This window comes from Marmota marmota, unplaced genomic scaffold, assembly GCF_001458135.2.
Source record: "Marmota marmota marmota unplaced genomic scaffold, marMar, whole genome shotgun sequence".
NCBI lineage: Eukaryota > Metazoa > Chordata > Mammalia > Rodentia > Sciuridae > Marmota > Marmota marmota.
The window spans coordinates 41,726,928-41,752,120 of NW_026000093.1; the positions used below are offsets into that span (position 1 = coordinate 41,726,928).

Genomic DNA, 25,193 nt, shown 5'->3' on the forward strand with positions numbered 1-25,193 from the left:
ACAGATTTTAAAGTCATACTTGAGGGCATACCCTCACATGTAGAGGTACACAAACACACACTCATGCACATCTCAGCTTGCATCCGTCATCGGTTGAGAGGGCTTTCATTGTCTGACTCATATGGTTCAGGATAAACTATCATCAAACGAAAGGATCAACTAGACAGAAAATGTTTCTAACATTCACTGTTACGGAAATCTCTTTTTAAAGTCTCGAGTCCATGCTAATCAATAATCCCCACTCATGCATTCCTACTGCTTGGAGTAGCTGTACTGGTAAATACTACTGTAGGAGTATATGCTTGTTAAAATGGAAAAATGTGTCTTTAGAGCTCAGTATTCTTTATTTTATGAACACAACAAAGTGTAGTAACTTTTTTCCAGCATATGGTAGGCACATTCAAGGTGATATAAGATGGCTCTTTTTTTTTTTTTTTTTTCCTCACCAAACACCAATTTAAAATAATACAGACATTTTGAATACTTGAACCATACCTGACCTTACCTTTAAGTGAACTGAGGCAAATCAGTTTCTATAATGTTCAAAGGACTGGCGTTGGGGATAAAGCAGGAAACAAAATGATGAAACCACCCTCAGGGAGTGCAGTGGGAGAGGCAATCAACAAGCAGGTGAGCTACAGGTAGTGGCTGACTGATGGTGATCATTAGTGTTTTTCTCCCTGAGGAAGGTGACCAGTTCCCAACCAGGGCATCGCTGCTGGAAACCTCTGTGTGTGGTCTTCTGGAGGTCACCATACCCGGCCATTCGGGAATGGCAAACTTCTTTCTAGCAATGTGCAGGACAGTCCCTCCCAGAAGGTGCTGCTGCTCCCAAAGTGCCAAGAGTGCACCGGTTTGCCAAACTCAGAAGATCAAGGGTCGTATGTTTTTTCTCATATATGGAGAGAGGGAAAAGGAAAAGTAAGGTGTGGGGGTGGTGAGAATCTCAATAAAATCCAAGGGAGATCAGAAAAGGAAAGAGACCACGGGTGGCCGGAGGGGAGTGCTGCGGAGTGATATTGGCCAAATTATATTGTTACATTGTGTGCACGCAAGAATATATAACAACAAACCCCATCGTTATGTACAACTATAGTGCACCAATAAAAAATGTGGAAAGACAAAAAAAAAAAAGAGCTCCCCTGTTGAGAACAGGGTAAGGCAGCTCCTTTAAGAAGAAGGCATCCTTCACAACTCAGGTGAGGCGGGGAGGAATACGGGGGTTCCCTGGATGGATGTGGGAGGGGTAGCCCGGAGGAATCGGCCGGACTTGGGCTGGGCTTTCCCGGAATCTGCGCAGGAAGCGCGGTGGCCCAGATGCAGAGGACCACAGCGCCACCTGGCTCTTCTCTGAGCCGAGACGCGAGGCTGCCCTCCCCGGCTGCTAGGCGGCCGCTGGACCTGCAGGGGGCGTCGCNACATACTGGGTTTTTGAACCCATGGGGTGCTTTACCACTAAGCTAACATCTCCTGCCTTTCGTTTTTTTTTTTTTTTTTTTGGTCTGTATTAGGAATTTAACCCAGGGCCTATGCATGCTAGGCAAGTGTCTAGTTATATCCCCAGCCCATCACCCCCTTTTAATATTTATTTTTGAGACAAGTTCTAGTCAAGTTGCCTAGGCTGGCCTTAAACTTGCAATCCTCCTGCCTTAGGCTCCCAAGTAGCTGGTATTACAGGTATGTGCCCTCATGCCTAGATTTTAAAACACTTTTAAAATTAATATTATAAATTTAATGTGAAGTGAGGATGAAAGAAATTTTAGCAAACCCAGACTTTAGAGCATGCTTACTCATTTTTGTCTTAAAAGTTTCAAAGGAAGGAGACTTCTTTTTTTTTCAAATGTAGAGTATGTATGTGTACTGATAAAAACAAATTGAAATGAGGAGTGGAAATGAAGGAGTTTAAGTAGAATGGCATTTGTCTACTCAGTAAATTGAATGGAGAGTTCAGATATTGAGAGTAAAGGAGCAGGAAAGTACTGGAGTCTTGAAAAGAATGGCAAGTTTGGTACAGTTTCTCTGCTGAATATTATAGGAAGTGAACAAAGAATGAATAAAAGGATGTGAGTATAGCACCAAGGTAAAACTGAGGTTCACAACTATGAATCTGTAGTGTTTATGAGACTGGCTATTTTTTTTTTTTTCTCTGAAGTATTCCTGGATGTCATGGGTTGTCCTTTCTCAAGTTTAAACTGCACATCAGCATGTTAAGTCAGTCACAGTTTAGCTATAAACAGTCACACTGTGGTCTTCCACTATAATTTATCAGTGATTAAAATTCCATTTTTAATAAACCCTCAGTGTTCCCTCTGAATCCTCTGTCACTTTTTAGAAGCATCTTGCTACTTTTTTGTATGTACTTGTTTGTTCACTGATTCAACAAGAATTAATTTTCTAAAATATGCTAGATACTATTTTAGGTCCTTGGGGTATAGCATTGAATAAAATTTGCAAAGTTCCTGCATTCAATGAACAAATAAATGTATTATATATCAGAGGAGACAAGTTCTGTGGGGAACAGTAAAGCAGGACAAGGGGGAGAGAAGGAAACTGAGCATAGCAAGGTTTTCTATTTTATGTAGTGGTCAGGAAAAACCTCACTGAGAAGGAGGTATTGGAGCAAAAAATTGCAGGAAGTGAGGGAGTGTATTATATAGTAGGTAGGCAGGGTGTTCTAGGCAGACAGAGCAGCAAGTAAAAAGGCTCCAAGGCATGTGCATGCCTGATACAGTCAAAGAATGGAAAGCCAGTGTGGATAGCAGGGAAAGGAGGACACAGAAGGTGAGGATGAAAGTTGAGGTCTTGGAGATGACTGCAGTCACTTGACCTTTACTCTGAATGAGATGGGCAGCCATTGGAGGATCCTGAGCAGAGAGGGACAGCATCTTTTGGTCACCTTTTTTAATACCTTTTTTTATTTTTTATTTTTATGTGTTGCTGAGGATTGAACCTAGTGCCTCACACATGCTAGGCAAGTGCTCTACCTCTGAGCCACACCCCAGCCCCTCTTGGTCACCTTTTAAAAGGATTACCTTTGCTGCTGTATTGCTGTGCTTACTACATGCCACCGGGATCTGAACCCTAAACTTTGCCAAGAAATCCACCCTCCACCATTTTCTCAATCATTCTGTCTACATATGCAGGTTTTTTTTTTTTTTTTTTAAATAAATACTGTAGTTTCAGAGTGTTGACAGTGTATTTATTAAAGTTTTTAACCTTATTTACAGATCAAGGACTCAGTCTCTGAAAAAGCAATTGGACTGATGCGAATGCAGTTTTGGAAAAAAACTGTGGAAGAAATATACCATGACAATCCACCACATCAGCCAGTGGCCATTGAACTGTGGAAGGTAAAAAAAGAAATTATTGCTTTTGATTCATAAGAATTTATGAGTCTACTTTGGATACAGTTTCGGTAGAAGTGATGATAGTAGAATCCTGAAAATTTTCTTAGGCCCATGTAATATTTAGATTTGTGTTAGTTTTGGCAGAAGAATTTATTTTTTATTTATTTTTTCTTGGTAGAAGTATTTAAAATCATTCACTGATAATTTGCACAGGTTTTTGCTGTATTTATTTATTAAAGGAAAAAAGAATGTGGTCTCTCTATATTGTAAATTGCATAGGCGTTTCCATATTTGTTTGTAGAATTTAATCCTTGCGAATTCTGATGCAGTGGCAGATAAATTTTCTGTTCTGTCTGCCCAACAGCTCCTTGTACCAGTGTTTTAATGCACACTCTGTGCTCTAGAACAATAGTGTTAATTTTTTTGTGAAGAGAGACTTGCTCTCAGCATATCCCAAACACAAACCTAAAACTACCTTGTCCTGTTTAATAAAATTGCTCACTAATTGTTAGGTGTTAAGAGAATGGATACTATGGACTAGAATATTACTTGTATTGCTAGATGTATATATAGAGTAAATGACTTTATATTAAAGCAAGTATATGGATTCCTCATTCATAAACAGGCATAATTTAGAAACATGCATAAATTATGCACAGAGGAAGGGAATTAGATGTCTTTTGTCACTGATCTGTGTCCCTATTGTAATATGATAAGTGCCAGAACAGGGTTTCTGTAACAGGAGCCATCAACAGACCTGACAGTGGTACACACCTCTTCTCAGGTCTGTGCACCAGCAGAGACAGGCCTGGTTTCTGGGCTCCAGATTGACTTCACAGAGCCCCAGTAAAGATGGAAAGCCAGACCCCCACACCGGGGACTCAGAAGAAAGAGTGGATGGGAAGCTGTGAGTATTAGACTAGTTGTTTACTACCTCTATTTGTCCCACTTCAAGGTCAACCAGATTACCCAGTAGAAAGAAAAGTTCCTCTAAATTCCAGAAACCCTATTGATTATTTTACACACAAACCTGACTGCAGTGCAGGTTTATGTTGACTGCATCAAAGGTTCGTGGCCTTTTTCAGGAAATACAGTAGAAGATCAGAAATTCCTTTAATGCAAATTTATCTTTCCTTAGTGTCTCTTAAAAAAACAGATGATACATCTGAATTGCAGTATGCTTATGTATGCATCAATTTTGGATCGATAATTTGTCAAATTTTAATAAGCACTTGTTATTTATTTATTTATTTATTTTTGTGATGCTGGGGATCAAACCCAGGGTCTTAAACATGTCAAGCAGAGCTCTACCATTGAGCTATATCTCCAACACAAGGTGCTTAAATTATGATGATTAATGTTGGCTGACTTTCCAAAGTGACCTATCATAAGGTTAATATGAATATTTGAAAGAAGCAGGTGGTGTCCAGAGCAGTTGTTCTTGTTGAATATTCTCTGCCTCTCACCAGTCTGTTGAACTGTGTGCTCATTGTGATCCAGTAAAACTTCCCATTGGTTCTTTGAAGATTGTCAGGTCCTTTTTAGAGGGGAGGCAATGATATTATGTTGTCTGGAGAGCTGGGGTCTGGTGGGGCTTCCAGCCCTGATAGGAACTGAAATCGAACAAGAAAAAAGGCCCAAATTATTTATTTAAGGGAAAATACATCAAAAGATTTCAGTGTGGCAGGCTTCTTAAGGAAAACAAGATAAAGATGGGAAAAACAAGTTGTTTGGGGGTAGGGAAGTTATATCCACTTTAGGGGAGGTGGGGGCTGCGTTTGAACCTAGGGCTGTGAACTAAGGTAAAGTGTCAGCTTTAATCTGAGCAATCTACAACTGGTGGATTCACACCAAGAGTTCTCAGAAAAGCAACCCCCCTGCCTTGTGATGGCTCAGACAAACCCATAATTCATACATGGCTTCCAACACTTTTCTGTTGTATTGTTCCATTGATATTTTTCAGGGTATAAAATAGTTGAATATTTATAATTTCTTATACATTCCAGATAGGGTACTCCATTTCTCTGTGAATGAATATGAGTTATAGTTTGAATTTATGTTTAGAATCAAGGTTTTTATTCAGTTTGGTTTTATTTTCCAAAGTTGATACTTTATTCAGCTCTTTTTCAATATTCATTCTTTTAACCCTGATCTCTAAATTTCTTCAGAATTAGACAGAACCATATTTTGTGGTCAAGGAATTACAACTGTTATAGCTTCATCCTTAAGTAAATAGGAGTTTGACTTTTCATAGATTGAATATTTATTGAGTACTCTGACATGTCAGGAATAGCACTAAATGGTGTAGTAACAAAGATCAAATATGCCTGACCCACTCAGACACATATAAACTAAAACAAGAACAGGAGTCTAATGACTGATTGGCTGACTTCTGGAATTTGGGAGAGAAACCCATGGGAAGTCCTGAGAGAAAATAGTAGTGCTCAGAACATTTTGGAACCAACTTCACACACACAGCCCTTTCAGCTTCTATCAGGCTCCCACCAGGCATTGTTGGCCCCATTCTTTATACTTACACTTTTGTTACATTCATGTGCATTGATGAGCATGCTGCCATTTACTTTCTGGTATCAATTGTATATGATGAGTCTTAGTTGAAGTATAGGATATCCCTAAGACTTAATGTTTCACTGCTATATTTATTTTATACTTAGTGTTGATCTGGCAAAAAATGTTTAAAAACTTACTTGGGGGTAATTTCAAACTTTCAGAAAGGTTACAAAATTAAAAATAGTACAATGAACATCTTTATATCCTTTACCTATATTGGTATATTAACATTTTTATCTCATTTTAAAATCATTGATGAGCATTCTCTTTTCCTTCCTCCTCTCTCTTCCCTCTCTCCCACTTCTGTATATTCACATATATGTGTATATGTGTATATATTCATGTTCATAATTTTTTCCTGACTCAAAATTTAAGTTATATACATTATGACACTAACCTAAATCATTTCAGTATTTCCTAAGAATGTGGATATTCCCTTATATAACACTTTTGTCTAATTTCCCATTCATATTACAATTTTGTTAGTTGACCTAAAAGGTCCACTATAGCATTTTTCCCCTCCAGTATAAGAACCAATCTAGGGTCAAGTATTTAGTTGTTATATATCTCTCGTTGCCCCCCCCCCACTTTCTCTAGCAGTACTGGGGCTTGAACCCAGGAATGCTTTACCACTGAGCTTTGCTCAGGTTTGTTTGTTTGGTTTTTTTTTTTTTTTTTTTTTTTTAAATAGGGGTTAACTAAGTTGCTCAGGATGGCTTTGAGCTTGTGATTCTCTTGCTTTAGCCTCCCAAGTAGCTGGGATTTTTGGCAATAGCCATTGCACCAGCCTGTATCTTTTGTCTTTTATGACATTGACTTGGGAATTGAACCCAGGACCTTGTGTGTTCTAGGCAAGTGCTTTATCACTGAGCTACATCCCCATCCTGACATTGATGTTTTTTAAATATAGCCTTCCCACTATTTTTCCTCCCAGAATACTCATTTTAGATTTGTGTAATGTTTTCTTATTATTATATTTAGGTTATAGATTCTTGACTGGAACTTAATAGGTGATAGGTCCTTCTCAAGGGATCCTATTAGGAAGGATACTTTGTCCATTTTTCCTTTATTGGCATTGTTAGTTTTGATTACCGAGTCAAGATGTTTTCTGTTTTTCTTACTCTAATTATAATCCTCTTTGCAACTTAAATAGCTAACTTTGAAGAGATACTTTAAAACTCTGCAAATATCCTGCTCCTCCTCAAAAATTTTCCCCTAAACTTCGTTGTCATTGGTGGTTCTTATATATTCAATCTTTATCATTATGGTTGCAAAATGATAATTTCTCAGCTTGGTATAGTGGCACACACCTGTAATCCGAGTTGAGGTAGGAGGATTGCAAGTTCAAGACCAGCTGGGTAAGTTAGCAAATACCCTGTCTCAAAATAAAATTTAAAAAGGCTGGGATAGCACTTTTACATGCCGCTATTGCCTGTGGTCATTCTCTCAGCCATGGTCAATGAAAGAAAGACTGGACAAGGCTCGTCGTCGGAGAAGTGCCCATTTATTGAGGAACAACTTTGCACATTTATAGAGCCGGGGGTGGTTTAACAGTTGGCATGGGGCACTTTCTGATTGGTGGGTAAGGATCATGAGGGTCAGCAGGGCTCACCATTGGGTGGCTCTTCCCGCCACTGTCTCAGGGGATGGGGAAGTTAGTACCAGAAGAGAAGCGCAGTCAGCGCCATCTTTGGAGCCGGGGCAACTCCCAACAGTCAACCCCATCATGTTCTTTGACATTGCCATCAAAGATGAGCACTTGGGTCGAGTCTCCTTTGAGCTGTTTGCAGACAAAATTCCAAAGACAGCAGAAAATTTTCATGTTCTGAGTACTGGAGAGAAAGGATTTGGTTATAAGGGTTCCTGCTTTCACAGAATTATTCCAGAATTTATGTGCCAGGGTGGTGACTTCACATACCTCAATGGCACTGGTGGCAAGTCCATCTATGGGAAGAAGTTTGAAGATGAGAACTTCACCCTGAAGCATACAAGCCCTAGGCCAAGCACAAATGGTGCCCAGTTTTTTTGTCTGCATTGCCAAGTCTGAGTGGTTGGATGGCAAGCGTGAGGTCTTTGGGAGGATGAGAGAGGGCATGAACATTATGGAAACCATGGAGCATTTTGGATCCAGGAATGGCAAGACCAGTAAGAAGATTACCAATACTGACTGTGCACAATTCTAACACATTGGACTTCTGTTTATCTTAACCACCAAACCATTCCTTCTGTAGCTTTGGAGAGCACCCCTCTACACCATCTGCTTGCAGTATCCCATAATGTTTGTGCTCTCGCTGCAGTTCTTTAGGTTCCATATTTTATTTTCCTCCAAGTCTAGCTGGATTGCAGAGTTAAATTTGTGATCATGAATAAAAACTAAATGACAAAAAAAAAAAAAATAAATAAGGTGGGAGGGCTGGGATATATATATATATAGCTCAGTGGTAGAGAGCTTACCTACTATGTGCAGGGCCCCAAGTTCAGTTCTTAGTATTGCAAAACTGAAGCACAACAAAAAATTCCAAAAAGATAATTTTTCAACTCCAGCACTCTGTTTACATCTATCAATTGGCAATGGATATGAACTCTTACTCTCCTATATTTAATTGTTTTCTTATTAATTACTGGGGTGTGTGTGTGTATGTGTGTTTATGTGTTTATGTTTGCAGTGGTTTATAATTCATTAGTGGATTTAATCATTTTGGTGTTCAGATTTCCCAGAGCTCTCCCAGAGTGGGAGCTCCTTCAAATTGGCATCTCTATCCTTATAACATCCCTCATCTTTTTTTTTTTTTTTTTTTTTTTTTAACACTTTCTTATTTTCTGGCACAATAAGATATTCTGGGATTATCTTGAACCTTCCCTGTCCCAACTCTGGAAGCACACATTTCTCTTGAACTGTGATTCCTTTGTTGGGAGTTATTTTAAGACTACTATCTGGGTACAAGGTGGGTTCTTTGCCGTTGGAGTATATTACTTGCTAATATAAGAGTTTGCCCTGAAGAGTATTTTCATTGGAGTTTTAGTTACTCTTTTCATTTTTAGAGAAGTGGTTAGTTTTGCTAAATAAAGTCTGTATCCTGTGGGGAAAAACTTGTATATAATGTATAAACATAGACATCAAAGTGTATCACATAATAGAGATGTTCAGTATTTAATGTTTTTATTTGAAAGTGGAATTGTTAAATTACTAATAATATGGGGGTGGCAAGACATTTATTAGAAAAGTATTAGAAATATTATCTTGGAAGTGGTTTTTTTTAGATGCCTCAGTTTATTTTAATTTCTATTATCAGAGGTGTTTAAATTTTGATAAATTTGTTTTATGTTTACTTTTGAGAAAATGATCATCTAGCTGTGTTCCAATGGGAGGTGTGGAAGAGAAAAAACGTTCCATCACCGATGTCTCTTGTAAGACTAACATTTTAGGAAATAAGTGGAACAGGGAATTATGAGATGACATTTCAACCTTCTGTCTCCCCTTTCTTCCTGTGTAATCTTTATCTCTGCTTCTGATAACCTTATTAGAATTCTCAGTGAATGGAATGGGCAAGAGGAAAATAACTACCACAGGGTCAAATTCTGCTTCTAACCTTAAGAAACTAGTGTCTATTTTTCTAAACTTCCATATTTTAAGAAATAAATGTTGCCAGGCACAGTGGCACACATGTGAAATCCCAGTGACTCAGGAATGCTGAACCAGGAGGATTTCAAGTTTGGGGCCAGCCTCAGCAACTTAGTGAGACCCTGTCTCAAAATTTAAAAAAGGACTAGAGATGTAACTCAGTGGTAAAGCTCCCCTGGGTTCAATCCCCAGAACCCCTTTCTATCCCCCCCAAAAAAAGAAAAAAAAAATCTAGGAGCAACTTCACTGGTTGTGTTTGGCTTAGAGTCTTATGGGGTTGCACTTTACAGAGGCACTGGAAGATGTACTTCCAAGTTGGTTCACTCATGTGGCTGTTGACAGGATGCCTCAGTTCTGTACTACCTAGACCTCTGTATAGGACTGTTTGAGTATCCTCATGGCAGAGCACCTGTTTTCTTTTTTTTTTTTTTTATTGGTTGTTCAAAACATTACAAAGCTCTTGACATATCATATTTCATACATTTGATTCAGGTGGGTTTTGAACTCCCAATTTTACCCCAAATACAGATTGCAGAATCACGTCCGTTACACATCTACATTTTTACATAATGCCCTATTAGTAACAACAACAGAGCACCTGTTTTCTTTGAGTGAGTGATGGTGTCAGGTTTTAGTTCATAGTCACTTGGCCCTATTGCTGTGAGGGCTTGTGAGGCAGAACATCTCTGTGGGTGTGGCTGAGCAAAGCTGCTCATCTCATGGCAGCCAGGAAGCAGAGAAAGAGATTAGAAATGTTTCTAAATGCTTTCTAGTGATACTTCTCTAACACTGCTATCTTATCTGGTGATGACTTATTACAAATGCTCCTTAGTTTTGTATTTGGTTTGTCTTTTAGTCTAATTTGCGTAAGTCATTTCTAATACTTTCCAAAAACTTAACAACACTTTTGTTTTCTTTTAGGCTGTCAAAAGACATAATCTGACTAAAAGATGGCTTATGAAAATCATTGATGAAAGAGTAAGTTGAAATTGTCCAAGACTTAAGGTTTTTTTCTTTTTAATCCTTAAGCTTATTCTTCAGGGAGGAAATATGTGTGTATTAATATTTTAGATGAAGGAAGTTTTTAGAGAACTATGTCATTTTATCTATCCTTCATCCTTTCATCCTTCATCCTTATATTCCACTACCTTTGGCTCTCTGTTCCTACACCTGGAGACACATAGGCAAAGATAGGTATCTAGGCAGAGGCATGTATATGCACAACTGCACTCTGTTTTTTAAACTTTGGAAATGTTTTTAATTTAATTTTATTTTTATTTTGTGATACTGGGGTTTGAATCCAGGGGCACTTAACCACTAAACTACATCCCCAGTCCTTTTTATTTATTATTTTAAGACAGAGTCTCACTAAGTTGCTGAGGTTGGCCTCAAACTTGTGATTCTCCTCAAGCCTCCTACCTTAGCCTCTCTAGTCACTGGAATTACAGGAATGCATCACGACACCTGTTTATTTTGGTTTTCTTAATTGGGCATTTTCATACTTTTGTAAAAATAGAATACTGTAATATAATTTCGTGTATCTGACACCTGGCTTTAATATTATCAGCACATGGGGCTGGGGATGTGGCTCAAGCGGTAGGGCACTCCCCTGGCATGGGTGCAGCCCGGGTTCGATCCTCAGCACCACATACAAACAAAGATGTTGTGTCTGCCGAAAACTAAAATATAAATAAAATATTAAAAAAAAAAATAGTTACCAGCACATGTCTAATCTTATTGCATCTGTATTATATCAACTCCCCACCATTAACCTCCACTGTATTATTTTAAAGTACATCCCAGACATACCATTTTATCTGCAAATACAAATATATCTTAAAAATGTAAAGACTTTTCAAAAACATACTATCATGCAATTATCATACCTTAAAAATTACTAATAACTTCTTAATATCATTTACTCAAGTAGTCATATACATACTTTTATGCATATCCCAGTGCATGGATCTGTGTCCAAATAGCAGAGGGAAGAAAGTAAGTCTGACAATTTCAGTGATTGGAATCCTGTAGTAAATTCTTAGAGCTGAGTTTTGGGTGATGACTTTAGCATTAAAAATGAAATTGCTCAGTTAACCCACAGAGCGAAAAAGCATTAAGAAAATCTGTTTTTTAGGTATTTTTGTTTTTACAAGATAAAATGAGAAAACTTAAGACAGAGGTACCTTTTTATTTAATGAAAAGTAACCTTTGGCATTTGAAAGGGAAGATATTTAAAAGTAAAGGACTGAGATCAAACATTGATCCACAGATTTGATAGAACCGTAATCAAAATTATAGCTTCTTTGCTTTATATAGATTGACAAGCTCAACTTAAAATTCATGTGAAAGTGCAAGGGACCTAGAGTAGCCAAAACAATCTTGACAAAGAACAAAGTTGCAAGACTCACATTTCCTGATTTTCAAACTTAGCTATAGTAACCAAGCTGTGTAGTTTTGATAAAGAATATAGATCAATAAAATAGAAATGAGAGTCCAGATGTAAACTTACTTATTTATGGTCAGGTGAGTGAATTTATTTTTTTTTTAATTTTTAAAATTGATTTATTTATTTGTTTTAATTAGTTATACATGACAGCAGAATGTGTTTTGATTCATAGTACACACAATGGAGCACAATTTTTCATTTCTCTGGTTGTACACAAAGTAGAGTCACACCATTTTGTGTGTCATCATACATGTACATAGGGTAAGTCAATTTAGTGGGGGGAAAAATAACTTCTTCTTTTTTTTTTTTTTTTTAATGGTCCTGGAGTGGGGATTAGCCTTTTTAACAAATGGTGCTGGGACAGCTGACTATCCATATGCAAAAGAAAGAATCCGTACCCCTGTCTCACACTATACATGAAAACTAACAAAGTGGATCAGAGACCTAAATGCTAGAGTTGAAACTACAAAACTCTGGAGAAAACATAGGTATAAATCTTTGTATTTTTAGGTTAGGCAGTGATTTTTTATTTAGGATATCAAAGGCAATTCAAGAAAAGAGAAAATAGATAAATTGAACTTCATCAAAATTAAATACTTCAAGAAGATGAAAATTCAGAGAATGACAATATTTTCCAGTTATATACTAGTATCTAATGTATCAGGAGCTCTTGCAACTCAACAGTGAAAAGACAATTTGAAAAGAGGCAAAGGACAAATAAAGTAAAAAACTAGTTTACAAATGCATAAAAAGAAAAAAGTTCAAAAAGCCGGGCGGGCAAAGTATTCAAGTAGACATTTCTCCAAAGAGGATATAAAATCACAAATAAGCACTATGAGATTACACATGATTAGGATGGCTATAATAAATGAACAATCCTAATCATACTCATTGGGATGGATATAATACAAAAGAAGTAACAAGTATTGGTGAGAATGTGGGGAAATTAGAACCCTTCATACATTGCTGGTGGGAATGTAAAATGATGCAGTTGCTTTGGAAAAACAGTTTGGCAGTTCTTCCAAAAGTTAAACATAGAGTTACCATATACCTACCCAGTTAAATCAAGGTCTTTTATTACCTTGGGCTTTAGGAGGAACTAAAAATTAAGCCAACCCCATGTCTGTGGAGATTTGTACACTGAGATTATTCCTGAGTTTTATTTTGAGAGCTGATTTGTAAGTATTGAATGTATAGGACTATAATATTTTAATTAATGTTATTTTAAATATCTTACTGCCTACTAAACAAATATGCTAAATGATACTCTTATTTAGTTCTTTAGGATAAAAATAGCAATTTTCTATATAAAATATTGATAACCAACAAACTTTACTTGCATTTTCTTTATAGGAAAAAAATTTAGATGACAAAGCATATCGTAATATCCAGGAACTTGAAAATTATGCTGAAAACACACAGAGCTCTCTTCTTTATTTAACATTAGAAATATTGGGTAAGTTGTTTTTCCATTTCATATTTCTTTTTTCAAATAAAACACTTTTCAGATTTCACTTTTTCCTAATGTGACAGTCTAACCAGTTTAGCACTGAAATTTTTCTTTGTGTCATCTATAAAGGTACATTTTTTTTTTTCTAACAGCAAAAGGGGAATATGTATATTCTCCTTTGCAAACATACTATTCCAAGTACTCAGGCTCTTACAAAGGCACTTTAGGTACTTCACGGGAATGCTATATAGTTTATAATCTGGTAATTGCTGAGAGTTTTACTTTATTACTATAGCATCTCCTATAATTTGGAAGGCCTGTAGCCTGATTCTTCCTTCCCAGTCAATAATATTTGACCACATTTAAAAAGAAGGAAAAAAATAAATTGTCTTTATAAAAGTTTTAATGAGATTTTTCTTTCCCTTTCTCTCTCTCTCTTTTTTTTTAATGTGTATTTTTTAGTTGTAGTTGGACACAGTACCTTTATTTCACTTATTTATTTATGTGGTGCTGTGGCTTGAACCCAGGGTCTCGAATGTATGAGGTGAGAGCTCTACTCCTGAGCCACAACCCCAGCCCCTCCCTTTCTCTTTAAAACATTTTTTAGATGGTTCTTTTCCTCCTCTGACTTTTCCAAATTAGTGATGTCTTGTAATGAGGAAATTATTTGGCCTGAGGATAATACTGTCTCATTTGAAGAAGGTTATATATTTTATGTCCCCCTAAAAGAAAAAATACAAGTCCCCAATGAATTTCCTAGGCCTCTTCTGCCTGCACCCCTGGTGATGTTTGCCATTACAGTGAAAGGAAGAAGCAAAGAGCAGAATGTTTGTAAAGTATATATTTTAAATGAGGTCATATGGAAATTACACAGAGGAGAAAAAATGGAAGACTTGTGCTGTTTTTCTTTGATAACTGATTAAAATTCTAATTGTGTTCTTGGTGTGCTGAAGTTTGAGGAAAACATTTTAAAGTTTGGTACAAATACCTGCTAATAGGAAAATGGTCAACTTGTCCTTTGCCTAGTTTGTTCTGCCTAAAGCCTGTTTTTCATATATAAAAAATAGGACAAACATCTACTTTAATGTATTTAGGTTGTTTCTCTATGATGTTTCTATATTGATTTCTCACACACTTAAAAAGAATAGAATGGCCATGTTTCATTTCCAAAATCATAGGTATAAAGGACCTTCATGCAGATCATGCTGCAAGTCACATTGGAAAAGCACAAGGTATTGTCACCTGCTTAAGAGCAACACCCTATCATGGTAGCAGAAGAAAAGTATTCCTTCCTATGGATATTTGTATGCAGGTGAGGCTGTAATTTGCACATTCTAATAATTTACCTCAGGAATGCATGGAGTGAAGTTATCTCTTGGTTCTTGCTTAGTCTATTCCAATTTGAAAGTAAAACTGATTGCTTCTGGCAAACGTTCTTCCTCTTTTTTGCCCCAGAGTTAATCAAGTCAGAATTTAATTTGTTAGGTGTGTTAGGTCTTTGGAGGAGCTATGAGTAAGAAGGTCTAGAGAACTTCATTTTTTGTAGCTTCAAATTGATGCTTTATTCCCTTCCCTTCCAAGCAATCACAATAATTATTCCTAGTGTTTGCCTTGGCCTGTTCTTTATTTTATTAGAGGAAATAGTCTTTTTTCTTTTTCTAAGTCCTGGGGATTGAACCCAGAGCCTCATGCATGCTAGGCAAGTGCTGTACCACTGAGCCACACCCCCAGCTCAGTCCAAATTTTAAAATGTTATTCATCAGAACTTTATTTTTCTGTGTCAGATTCTTTATTGTCTTTGATTTTAAAATTCTTACGTGTTTGATTTTTGGCTCATGTAATTTTTTTCTTCCTACAACTATTGTTAGTTAACATCTTATTGCATATTCCAGCAGTGTGTGTGTTTCTCTCTGTACACACAGACATGCACACATACATATATTTAGTTTTTAGAAAATAGGCATTATATTGTATATACCATACTGTTCTATCACTTATAGTCTCCTTGTTTTTATTCTGGGGATCAAACCCCATGCCTCACATATCCTAAGCATGTATTCTATTAGTGAATTACAACCTCAGCCTCAGCTGTTTTCTTGGGTTAAGCTAGTTTTAGTATGCTTATAGAGTTCTAATATAATGTATATTTTCATACACAGCATGGTGTTTCACAAGAGGACTTTCTACGGAGGAACCAAAATAAAAATGTGAGAGATGTAATATATGACATCGCCAGCCAGGCACACTTACACCTAAAGCATGTAAGTAGCGTCTTTTTTGAAAATCATTTAGGAAATTATCATTTCAAGATGTGTTTATTCCTAGAACATGGTTCTGGTATTTTTACCTTAGCAGTCAGTCTTTGTTCCATTTTTCATTAAATTCCCAGTAAATTTATCTCAGGGACTATTGTAAATGTTGCCCTTTTTTTTTTTTTAGGTACTAGGGATTGAACTCAGGTGCATTCAACCACTGAGCCACATCCCCAGCCCTATTTTGTATTTTATTTAGAGACAGGGTCTCACTGAATTGTTTAGTGTCTCGCTTTGCTGAGGCTGGCTTTGAACTCACTATCCTCCTGCTTCAGCCTCCTGAGCCACTGGGATTACAGGTGTGTGCCACTGCGCCCGGCCAACTTTACCCACTTAAAAAAGAAAATCCGTGTTCCCTCTGCCAGCAGATGAGTGCACCCTTTACTAAGTCAAGCCTGAACTTTAGTATGTGGCTTCCTCTGCTCTGTTCACAGGGTGTCTTGCCATGTGCCATGGCTGCTGGTGTCTCTGTCCTCCCTTCCAGGACTTTGCATTCATCCTCAGCAGTCCCCCACTGGTGTTTTCACTTTGGGTCTCTGATAACCTGCTCCCCAACCCCTTGAATTTTTTTTTTTTTTTTTGAGATGAGGTCACACTATGTTGCCCTGGTTTCAAACTCCTGAGCTGAAGTGATTCCTCTTTAGCTTCAGTTTCCTGTTAAGTTGCCCCTTTTATCATCTGGTTTGTTGCTACTAAATTTACAGGTAGCCTGTGAAACCTTTTATTTCTTCCTTTTCTCCCCTAGTTAAACTTGTTGAATAAGTGGTTTGTAATTCATTGTTACCCCTAGACTCTTCCCACACAGACATGCTGATCCTGTTATAATTTGTCTTCTATCTACTCTAATAAACAGTTGCTAGTAAATAATCTTATTGCCAAATTTAATGGCTCTTTATTTTATGTTTTTGGTATTGAATTGAAACTAGGAGTGCTTAACCACTGAGCCACATCCCCAATGCTTTTTATATATATGTATATACGCACAAACACACACGTATAAATATACATTTAGTTGTAGATGGGACACAATACCTTTATTTATTTATTTTAAATTCTTTTTTTTAATTGTTGATAGACCTTTATTTTATTTATTTATATGCGGTACTGAGAATCCAACCCAATGCCTCACACATGCCAAACAAGTGCACTACTGCTGAGCCCCAGCCCCAGCCCACCTTTATTTTTTATTTATATATTTTTATGTGGTGCTGAGGATTGAACCCAGTGCTTCACACATGCTAGGCAAGCACTCTATCACTGAGCCACAACCCCAGCCCTCCAAACCTTTTTAATATTTTATTTGGAACCAGGGTCTTTCTGAACTGCTTAGGGCCTCACTATGTTCTGAGGCTGAGTTTGAACTCATGATCCTCCTACCTCAGCCTCCCAAGCTACTGGATTACAGGTATAATGGCTCTTTAAAATTCTTGTTCTTGTTAACTCTTCATCCTTTTAAATACCATTGACTTCTTTTCTCTTTGAAACTTTCTTTCTTCCCTTGATTCTCTAACTTGGCTCCTGAATTGGTTCTTGATTTCTCCTACATACCACTTTAGATATTCTCCAAGAGTTTTCTTCTAAGACTTCTTCAGTTTGGGATTTGATGCTGTTTACCCTTGTCTTTCTTGACACTGTGTTCTTTATCTCTGTGCTATTCTGTACCAAAGCTCCTGTACCATTGCTTGATTTCAGTGGCTTCTGAAGAGTTAGCCTTCTGTAAATCCTAAAGACTTGATCATTTACATGTGCACCTCGGCCTTTCTACTTCCTGTTTTTCTGTTTCCTGTCCTCTCTGCCTTGCTCTTTATAGTTAGTGCTTACATGTCACCTTATCAGAAAGATATTTCTTGGCCGGCTTATTTAAAATAACATCCTCCCTTTTCATTACCCCCAGTCTCCTTTCCTAGATTAGCACTTTTCACTTTCTGACATGAAAAGTGTGTTTGTTTGTTTATTGCCCCCCCTACTTTATGGAATGTAAATGACTTTGGTTCTGTGCTGTATTGTTCAGCATCTAAAGTGCCCAGTACATTATAGATACTCATGTATTTATTAAATAAATAATTAGATTGAAAACTCTTCGAGGTTAAAGACTTTGTCTTAAGCTTTTAAATTTCTTGAAGAATGTAACCCAGTTCTCTGCCATGACAGAAGTATTGATAAAATACATGGGACTTGGGGCTGATGTTGTGGCTCAGTGGTGGAGTGCTCGCCTAGCATGCACTGGGTTCGATCCTCAGCACCACATAAATGTAAAATGAAGATATTGTGTCCACCTAAAACTTAAGAATAAATATTAAAAAAAAAAAATACATGGGACTTTAGTTGAGAAATACTTAAGACTAGCTAAGTTTAAGGTAAGATCTGAGAACACTATAGATTTGCAGAGGCAGGAAAGCCCTGGACCTGTATGTGGAACTGAGTAGTCCTAGTCAGTGGACATGTACCCTGCCTAGGAAATAGCAACTCCTATGCTTTACTTCCTGGATATGGGTACAGTAAACCTGGACTGGTACTAAATTTCCAAATTCTTTTAAATAGCTAAGTTTGAAAACTATTGGTTTGTAGGTTATATGAAATCCAGTCCTGGAAAGTAAGTGTGGAACAGTGGATGAATAGAAAGTTAGGGAGCTGTAGAGGCTTTTGAGAAGCAAAGGAGCGTGGTCTGTCATTTACTAATCATGTGACTATAACCTTGCTGTGCCTCAGCTTCCTCATCTGTAAAAGAGGATCATATTAGCCCCTAGCTCAAAGAATTATTTGAGTAAATGAGTGAACTTACATGAATAGTTGATAACAGCGCTTGGCTTGTAATAAGTGCAATAGAATTAGCCTTCATCATCATCATCAAGTAAAGCAGTGGCATTAGTGTTGCACAGTAGAAAACTGCCAGCAGTATTTGAGAATACACATTTTGGAGGTTGGGAGATCAGTTAGAAGACTTACTTAGGAGAGGGAACAATTGTGATTTAAAGAGAGTAGATGTTTATATGTTATACACACATGTACGTAACTGAAGTGGAATCAATGAGACTTGACAACTCATTGGATTGAGACGAGATCAGGAAGAGGGAAAGTCAAAGATTGCATGAAAAGTTCAAGTATAGATGATAATGGTGCCATTAAGTAATAAACACAGTAAAGAAGCAGGTATGGTTCATGCTGATCTTTAGACTTCTGACTAGCTGCTGCACATAATTGAATTTAAGGGGATTAGAGGGCATTTTGGGAGATGGGCTATTGAAAATTCAGGATCGTGACTTTAAAAGGAGGTCAGGACTGGAGATAAGAGATTTGGAAGTTATCCATATGAAAGGCTTACAGTTAAATCTCTAAATTTGAGTGATGTGGTTCAAGGAGAATATACATTTAGACAAGAGATGGGCAGAGAACCTTTAAGACCTTCCTCCATTTATAAAGTAAAAAGAGAAAGAACCTTTATTAGAAAGAAGGAAAAGGTAGAATGGTTAAAGAAACAGGAAAACTGAGTTACTATACTGAAAATTTAGGGAAGAAAGGAATAGCAAAGTATTACTTGGTGGTGAGAGATTGAAGAGAACAAGCATGGATTATCTTTGACCAATTTTAATAGACTTTGGGGGTAAACCCAAACTGCAGTGAATGAAGTGGAGGCGGTGAGTATGTGCTCTTCCTAGTGTAAAGAACACTATGAGTAAAGACAGGGATAAGAGTGGTGAATGCAGAATGATAAGCATCAGTCTGAGTAGACCACGTGTTCATAGCCAGAGTAGTAAGGAGTGAAGTTGGATAGATGATTAGAGGTGAGATGTGAAGGCCTTTGAATTCCAGGATGAATAGTTGATACTTGACTTATCAGGGAATTAAGTTAAAAAAAGTACAAAATGAAGTGCAAAAGTTGCAAAATGCCCCAAGGACATTAATTTGTCTGTGTGGAATCACTTAAGAGGATTTTCTATTCATCTAAATGGGAGATAATGTCACTCTAAGCTAAGGAGGTGCTAGAATTTACTGATGCAAGTATTTCTTTGTTTACCCTTTATCACAGCACTGAAGTGCCAGAGTTATTATAAAATGTTATAAGTTAGTTGGAAAATGCCAAGGTCAATACATAAGAAAGAATGGAATTTTTAATATAGTGTAGTAGCCACTTTCTCTCAAGTCCATTATACTTTGGAAACTAATCTATTTGGCAGGAAATGAGCTGTTTATTTTTGGGTTTGAGAGGCCTTTAGTTGTGTTATCAAACTGCTGGTGTTGCTTTGTGTTCACTTTCAGAAGGAGAATATTTATTTGTAAAAATACTTCAAACCAGTTTTCTTTTCCCTTCCTTTTTAGGCTAGGTCCTTTCACAAAAGTGTTCCTGTGAAAGCATTTCCTGCTTTTCTTCAGACGGTAAGTACATTAGCAGAGAAGGCTGTATAATTAGTGAAGCAGATGTGCGTGATTTCCTTTTGTACTTTACAAGGTTTGCAGTGCAGTTCTTTCATTTGGAGCCTTTGGTTTTATTTCCTCCAGTATAGTGGGCTTTATTAATTACGTGGTGTTTTTGGTGATGGTTATTCCTGTACTTCCAGAGGTTGGTGAGCTGAGTTGTCATTAGCACTGACTACAGCCAGACTGCATTGGGTTGAATCTGCTTTGCCCTTATTTGCCATGGGATCTCAACTTTCTTAATCCTTGTGTTCCTCAGTTTACCCACTGATAAAATGGCAAATAATAGGAGAAACTATCTTATAGGATAGGATTGTTTGCTACTAGTAGCTATATAAATATTGCTTACTCTATTAATTTTTTCTGCATAGCAAACTGAGCATATTGTAGAATTGGTTTCTGAACAGTGGTTCACAGCCCAGTACTGAGCTGGCCACATCAGAATAATGTGGAGAGCTTTTTTAGAATGTGGATTCCTGGGGTCTCATTAAATAAAACTCTTGATATTGAAGAGGGGACACTTCCTAGGAGACTCTGTGATTTTTAAAGAATAATTCTATGTAACCAGTTTTGGGAACTGTTGTTCTAAAATAGAGAACTATTGTTCTACATAGAGAATTTATAATTTATTATTATTATTTTTGTAGTTGTAGATGGACAGAATGCCTTTATTTTTATGTGGTGCTGAGGATTGAACACAGTGCAATGCTAGGCAAGCACTCTGCCGCTGAGCTCCAGCCCAAGCCCCGAGACATTATGATTTCTTCTAGTTATCTGGAACCCATCATGGGACAGGCTCTGAACTAGATTTTTCCATACATTATTGCTAGTCTTCCTGGGAATAAACTTAGGTATGGCATAGAAAGCAAACTTCAAATGTTTGTGATCTTTGAAAATTGTGAACTCAGGCTTTCTATAAAACCAAACATATTTTCTTCTATCTTTTCCCTCCAAATTGTATTTAAAGATTTATTTCTATTCTTTCATGAATTCTATGCTAGTTTTATCCTAAGTTTCTAGGTCTGTGTGTTTGAAATTATTTTCTTTCTTTATTGATTTGCTTATTATAAAGCAATACGTTAACATTTTAATGTTTGCATCATATGAGAGGATGCAAAAGAAGGCATTAGAACTCCCACAATTCCACCCTATACAGAAATAATGTCTTCATCTTAATATTGTTCTATTATCCTTTTTGATAGTTATTTGGAGGAAGTCCCACCAGCTATTTAACATACAGAGTAAGCTCAATAAAGGTTATGGACTTTGTTGTGTACTTCTATTAAAAAAAAAAAAAAAGTTCTCAATTTTTCCTGCCCATTAGAATCACTTTGGGCATTTAAAAATAAAAACTAGAACAATGCTTGGACCCTTTTGCAATTAAATCATAATACCTAAGAGATTGGGCCAAGGCATTATTACTTTTTAAAAGGTTCCCCAGCAGTTGTAAAGTACAGCTTGACCCAAGAACCACTAATTTAGTCCCACAGTTCTCAATATATATTCTGGAACCAATTCCCCAAGAACACTGAGATGAACACTAAAATATTTTCAGAAAAAGGGAACATGTGAAATAGGTGCACTAAAATATTCTCTAAAGATTTTTTAAAATTTTGCAATTTTTAATATTTTTAATATACAAATGAATCTATGAATATATGTATGTTATATGTATTACAAAGCACAAAACAGTAAATACTCATGAACTTACCAGTCAATCCAGGAACTAGAGTGTCACTGTTAAATTGTACTTGTTTTAGGTGAGTACCATGACCCATGCCTATAATCCCAGAAACTTGGGAGGCTGAGGCAGGAGGATCAAAGTTCAGGGCCAGCCTCAGCAATTTAGTGAGACTGTCCTAGGGATGTAGCTCAGGTGCCCCTGGGTTCAATCCCACCCCTCAACAAAGAAAAAAAAAGAAAAAAAAATTGTACTTGTTTTCCCCATTTCGTCCCCCTGCTTTTGCCTTCCACTTTCAGATAACTATCCTAAATTTTGTGCTTACTATCACTTGGCATTTGTTCCATAAAACTTTCTTCATTTTGTATTTTCCTAAACAATATGTTCCTTAATTTTATTTCTGAGCTTTATAAAAATGGGTCGTTTTCTGTTTGTCTTCTAGGACACACACACATACATACACAGCGTTTTAAATTTTTTTTCCATATTACATCTGGCTATGGTACATTCATTTCACTACATTGCAATATACCATCATATGAACAATTTATCTCCTTTGTCAGAGAATTTCTAGCTTGTTTCCAGGTCTTTAGTTAATATAAAACAAGGCAGCTATGCATTTTAATGCACATATTGGTTGTTGTGTGTGTATATATATATATATATATATATATAAAAAAATAAAATTAGGGCATTAAAAAAGTAGCTGCTAAATATGTATGTATACACTCATGTTTATAAATGCATAGGAAGAAAATAATTTGAGTTTTCTTTCCATCTATATATTTTAAAGAATTTTCAGGCATAAACCCTGTGTTGTATCATCCATGTTCTATGCTGCAGAACTCTAGGGGGCGCTGGGCATGTGACTTGAGAAGGGAGTGGTGCCTCAGAATCATGGAGTGCAAAATTAAATGGCTTCTTGTTTAATAAAAAAAGTTATTAAAATAGAATTTTATAAAATAGCAAAAAATTACAGAAAACCAAAAAATAGAGAATATCACATGTTGCTGTTTTGTTTATTGGTTTGTTTTTGTTGTTGTTGTTGTTGGGTACTAGGGATTGAACCCACTTTACCACTGAGCTACATCTCCAGCCCTTTTATTATTTTGAGACAAGGTCTTGCTGAATTGCTGATGCTATCCTTGAATTTGTGAACCTCCTGCCTCAGCCTCCTGAGTTGCTGGAATTATGAATATGCACAACTACACCTGGCTTGTTGGCATTTTCTATCCTGCCTCTATCTGGAAAAATTTTGTCAAATTTTATGTGATGGAGAAAGGATAGATGACACTTATAGGGACCTGTGATTATTGTCTGTAGTTGAAAGATCATATTTTCTATTAAAAACATGGTAACCCATTAAACTTTTCACAAAATAGTTTTTAAAAAAGACAACTTGATCTCCCTCTTGCCACATTGCATTTGTGGGGCAGGATGGGGGATGTTTTACGTACCATGATTAAAACATCCTTTGTGTAAGACTAGGAGAACATAATTTCCTCTAATCCTTGCATCTTGACTAGAACATTATTTATCATAAGCAGACGAGGCTTGGCATTTTATACTAGCTTTGTGATACTTTTATTGTCCTAAGCATAACTTATTGGAAGATGTCTTTATTTTCTCTCTCCCTTTTTAAATTCCCATTTAAATTCTTATTATGTAGAAGACCATCTTGAAAGTCTAAAATAACCTTAATACTTGTACTTTTTCTTTAGTTGATTTGAAAGACTTGATTACTTTATGACCTAGTAACCTCTATTCTTTTTTTTTTCAGGTTTCTTTAGAGGACTATTTAAAGAAAATTCAACAAGTGGATTTTGATATATTCCATCCATCTTTACAGCAGAAAAATACATTACTTCCATTATCTTTGTATATTCAATCATGGAGGAAAAGCTATTAGAACAACTTCACGATGTTGATATGAGTTTATTTTTAGTTCATTAGTTTTACAGAAATTTTCTAGTTAGGGTTCTTGTTTAGCAACAATAGCAACTAACTGTTTGTTTAAGTAGAAAAAGAATTATTGGTTGGGAGTTGAGTTAGCTCACAGAACTGATGTGAAGTTGCCGTGGGACTGGAGTGTCAAGACACTGCCAAGATTCTGCCACACACACCACCATTGGCACCACCAGCCCAGACAGGGTCTGTTGTGCCATCCCTGGGAAGTCAGAGCCCAGGAGGGAGCCATGCTCCTGCCAAAGGGTGGGGAGAGGGAATATATTCCTTCCTCCATCACCCTTAGGAAGAGAAAGGGGAAGAGACTCAACTAGCACTGGGATTTATATGCTAAACATCTGAAACTCAGGTGTTCTGTACAGCTGGAAATGCATTTATTTGCAGGTCGTGAAGGATGAACTTAACCTTTGAATAGGATCAGTTTCTATGTAGAGGGCTTTATATCCCTTATGTTTAATCTTTATGATCTTGTGTGAAAGTTTATCATGATGCTGAAACAGTTTATGTAAGGTACGGCACCTTCTGTGAGAACTGGAGCTCTAATTTGATTTTAGGTGTGGTTGGTCTGGAAGCTCTGACCTTATTGTTAACCTTACTGCATCAGTCTGTCATTCAGTATTATGATCATGAACAAACTGTTTTGGCAAAATTTGTATTAGTGTTAATTATGTTAATATTGTATTGAACATCCATTAAGTAGATGTATATTTTAAAAACTTGTATACATTGAGCTTCCCCGTGATAAGCACTGTAAACAAACACATTGTGTGTGTATTCTCATTTGATCTTCTTAAAAGCCCTATGAAATAAATGGTAATTAATGTATTTTTTTGTGTGTGTGTGTTTGTGTGTGGTGTGTGTGTGTGCAGGGAGGTGCTAGGGATTAAACCCAGGACTTCATACATGCTGGGCAAATTACCACTGAGCCCCATCCCCAACCCTCTTTTGGTAATTAAAAATTTTTAAATATAAAATACTTTCCATAAAATACATACCAGTTGTAAAAAACAACATTGTTCACATTAGTGGTAATTGATAAATTTGGAGTGTGACTAAGTCTCTAATTCCCAGGATTCTGCCATTATGCCACTATTTCCTTTGTTCTGCATTTCAGTTTTCCTGTTTTTCATGGTTTTGTCTCTCTCCTACCCAACTAATGTCTCTAGTGTATTGGTCCCGTTTCTCCAAAGTCTCTGCACCTAGCTATGAATTAGTTCCTACTTAAATTGTGAGTTAATGCCTTAAAATATTACATTTTTGTTTAAATAAAATTCAAACTGAGAGCTTTTCAAGGACAAGAATGCATTGTTTCATTCGTCTTGGCACCTCAGTAACTAGAGTGGCTTCTGAGCAAGCCATTCTTACTTAGAGCAAGTAGAAATTAAT

The 25,193-nt window shown here is 36.7% G+C and overlaps 1 protein-coding gene and 1 pseudogene across 3 annotated transcripts; both read left to right on the forward strand.

Moving 5' to 3' along the window:
- Positions 1-3,206: 3,206 nt before the first annotated feature.
- On the forward strand, positions 3,207-24,632 carry Ndufaf6 (NADH:ubiquinone oxidoreductase complex assembly factor 6). Of its 3 annotated transcripts, XM_048782830.1 has the most exons (8): positions 3,224-3,350; positions 4,132-4,254; positions 10,462-10,518; positions 13,340-13,442; positions 14,615-14,748; positions 15,596-15,697; positions 20,066-20,122; positions 23,623-24,632. In XM_048782830.1, the coding sequence occupies exons 3-8, from the start codon at positions 10,498-10,500 to the stop codon at positions 23,749-23,751; spliced, it is 546 nt and encodes a 181-aa protein (XP_048638787.1). In that variant the 5' UTR covers positions 3,224-3,350; positions 4,132-4,254; positions 10,462-10,497; the 3' UTR covers positions 23,752-24,632. The 3 variants fall into 3 exon arrangements, with proteins under 3 accessions (XP_015341221.2, XP_048638787.1, XP_048638786.1); XM_015485735.2 differs by lacking the exon at positions 4,132-4,254 and having other exon boundaries at positions 3,207-3,350; XM_048782829.1 differs by lacking the exons at positions 3,224-3,350; positions 4,132-4,254 and adding an exon at positions 9,190-9,326.
- Positions 4,261-10,519, forward strand: LOC125610517 (annotated as a pseudogene).
- Positions 24,633-25,193: the final 561 nt, after the last annotated feature.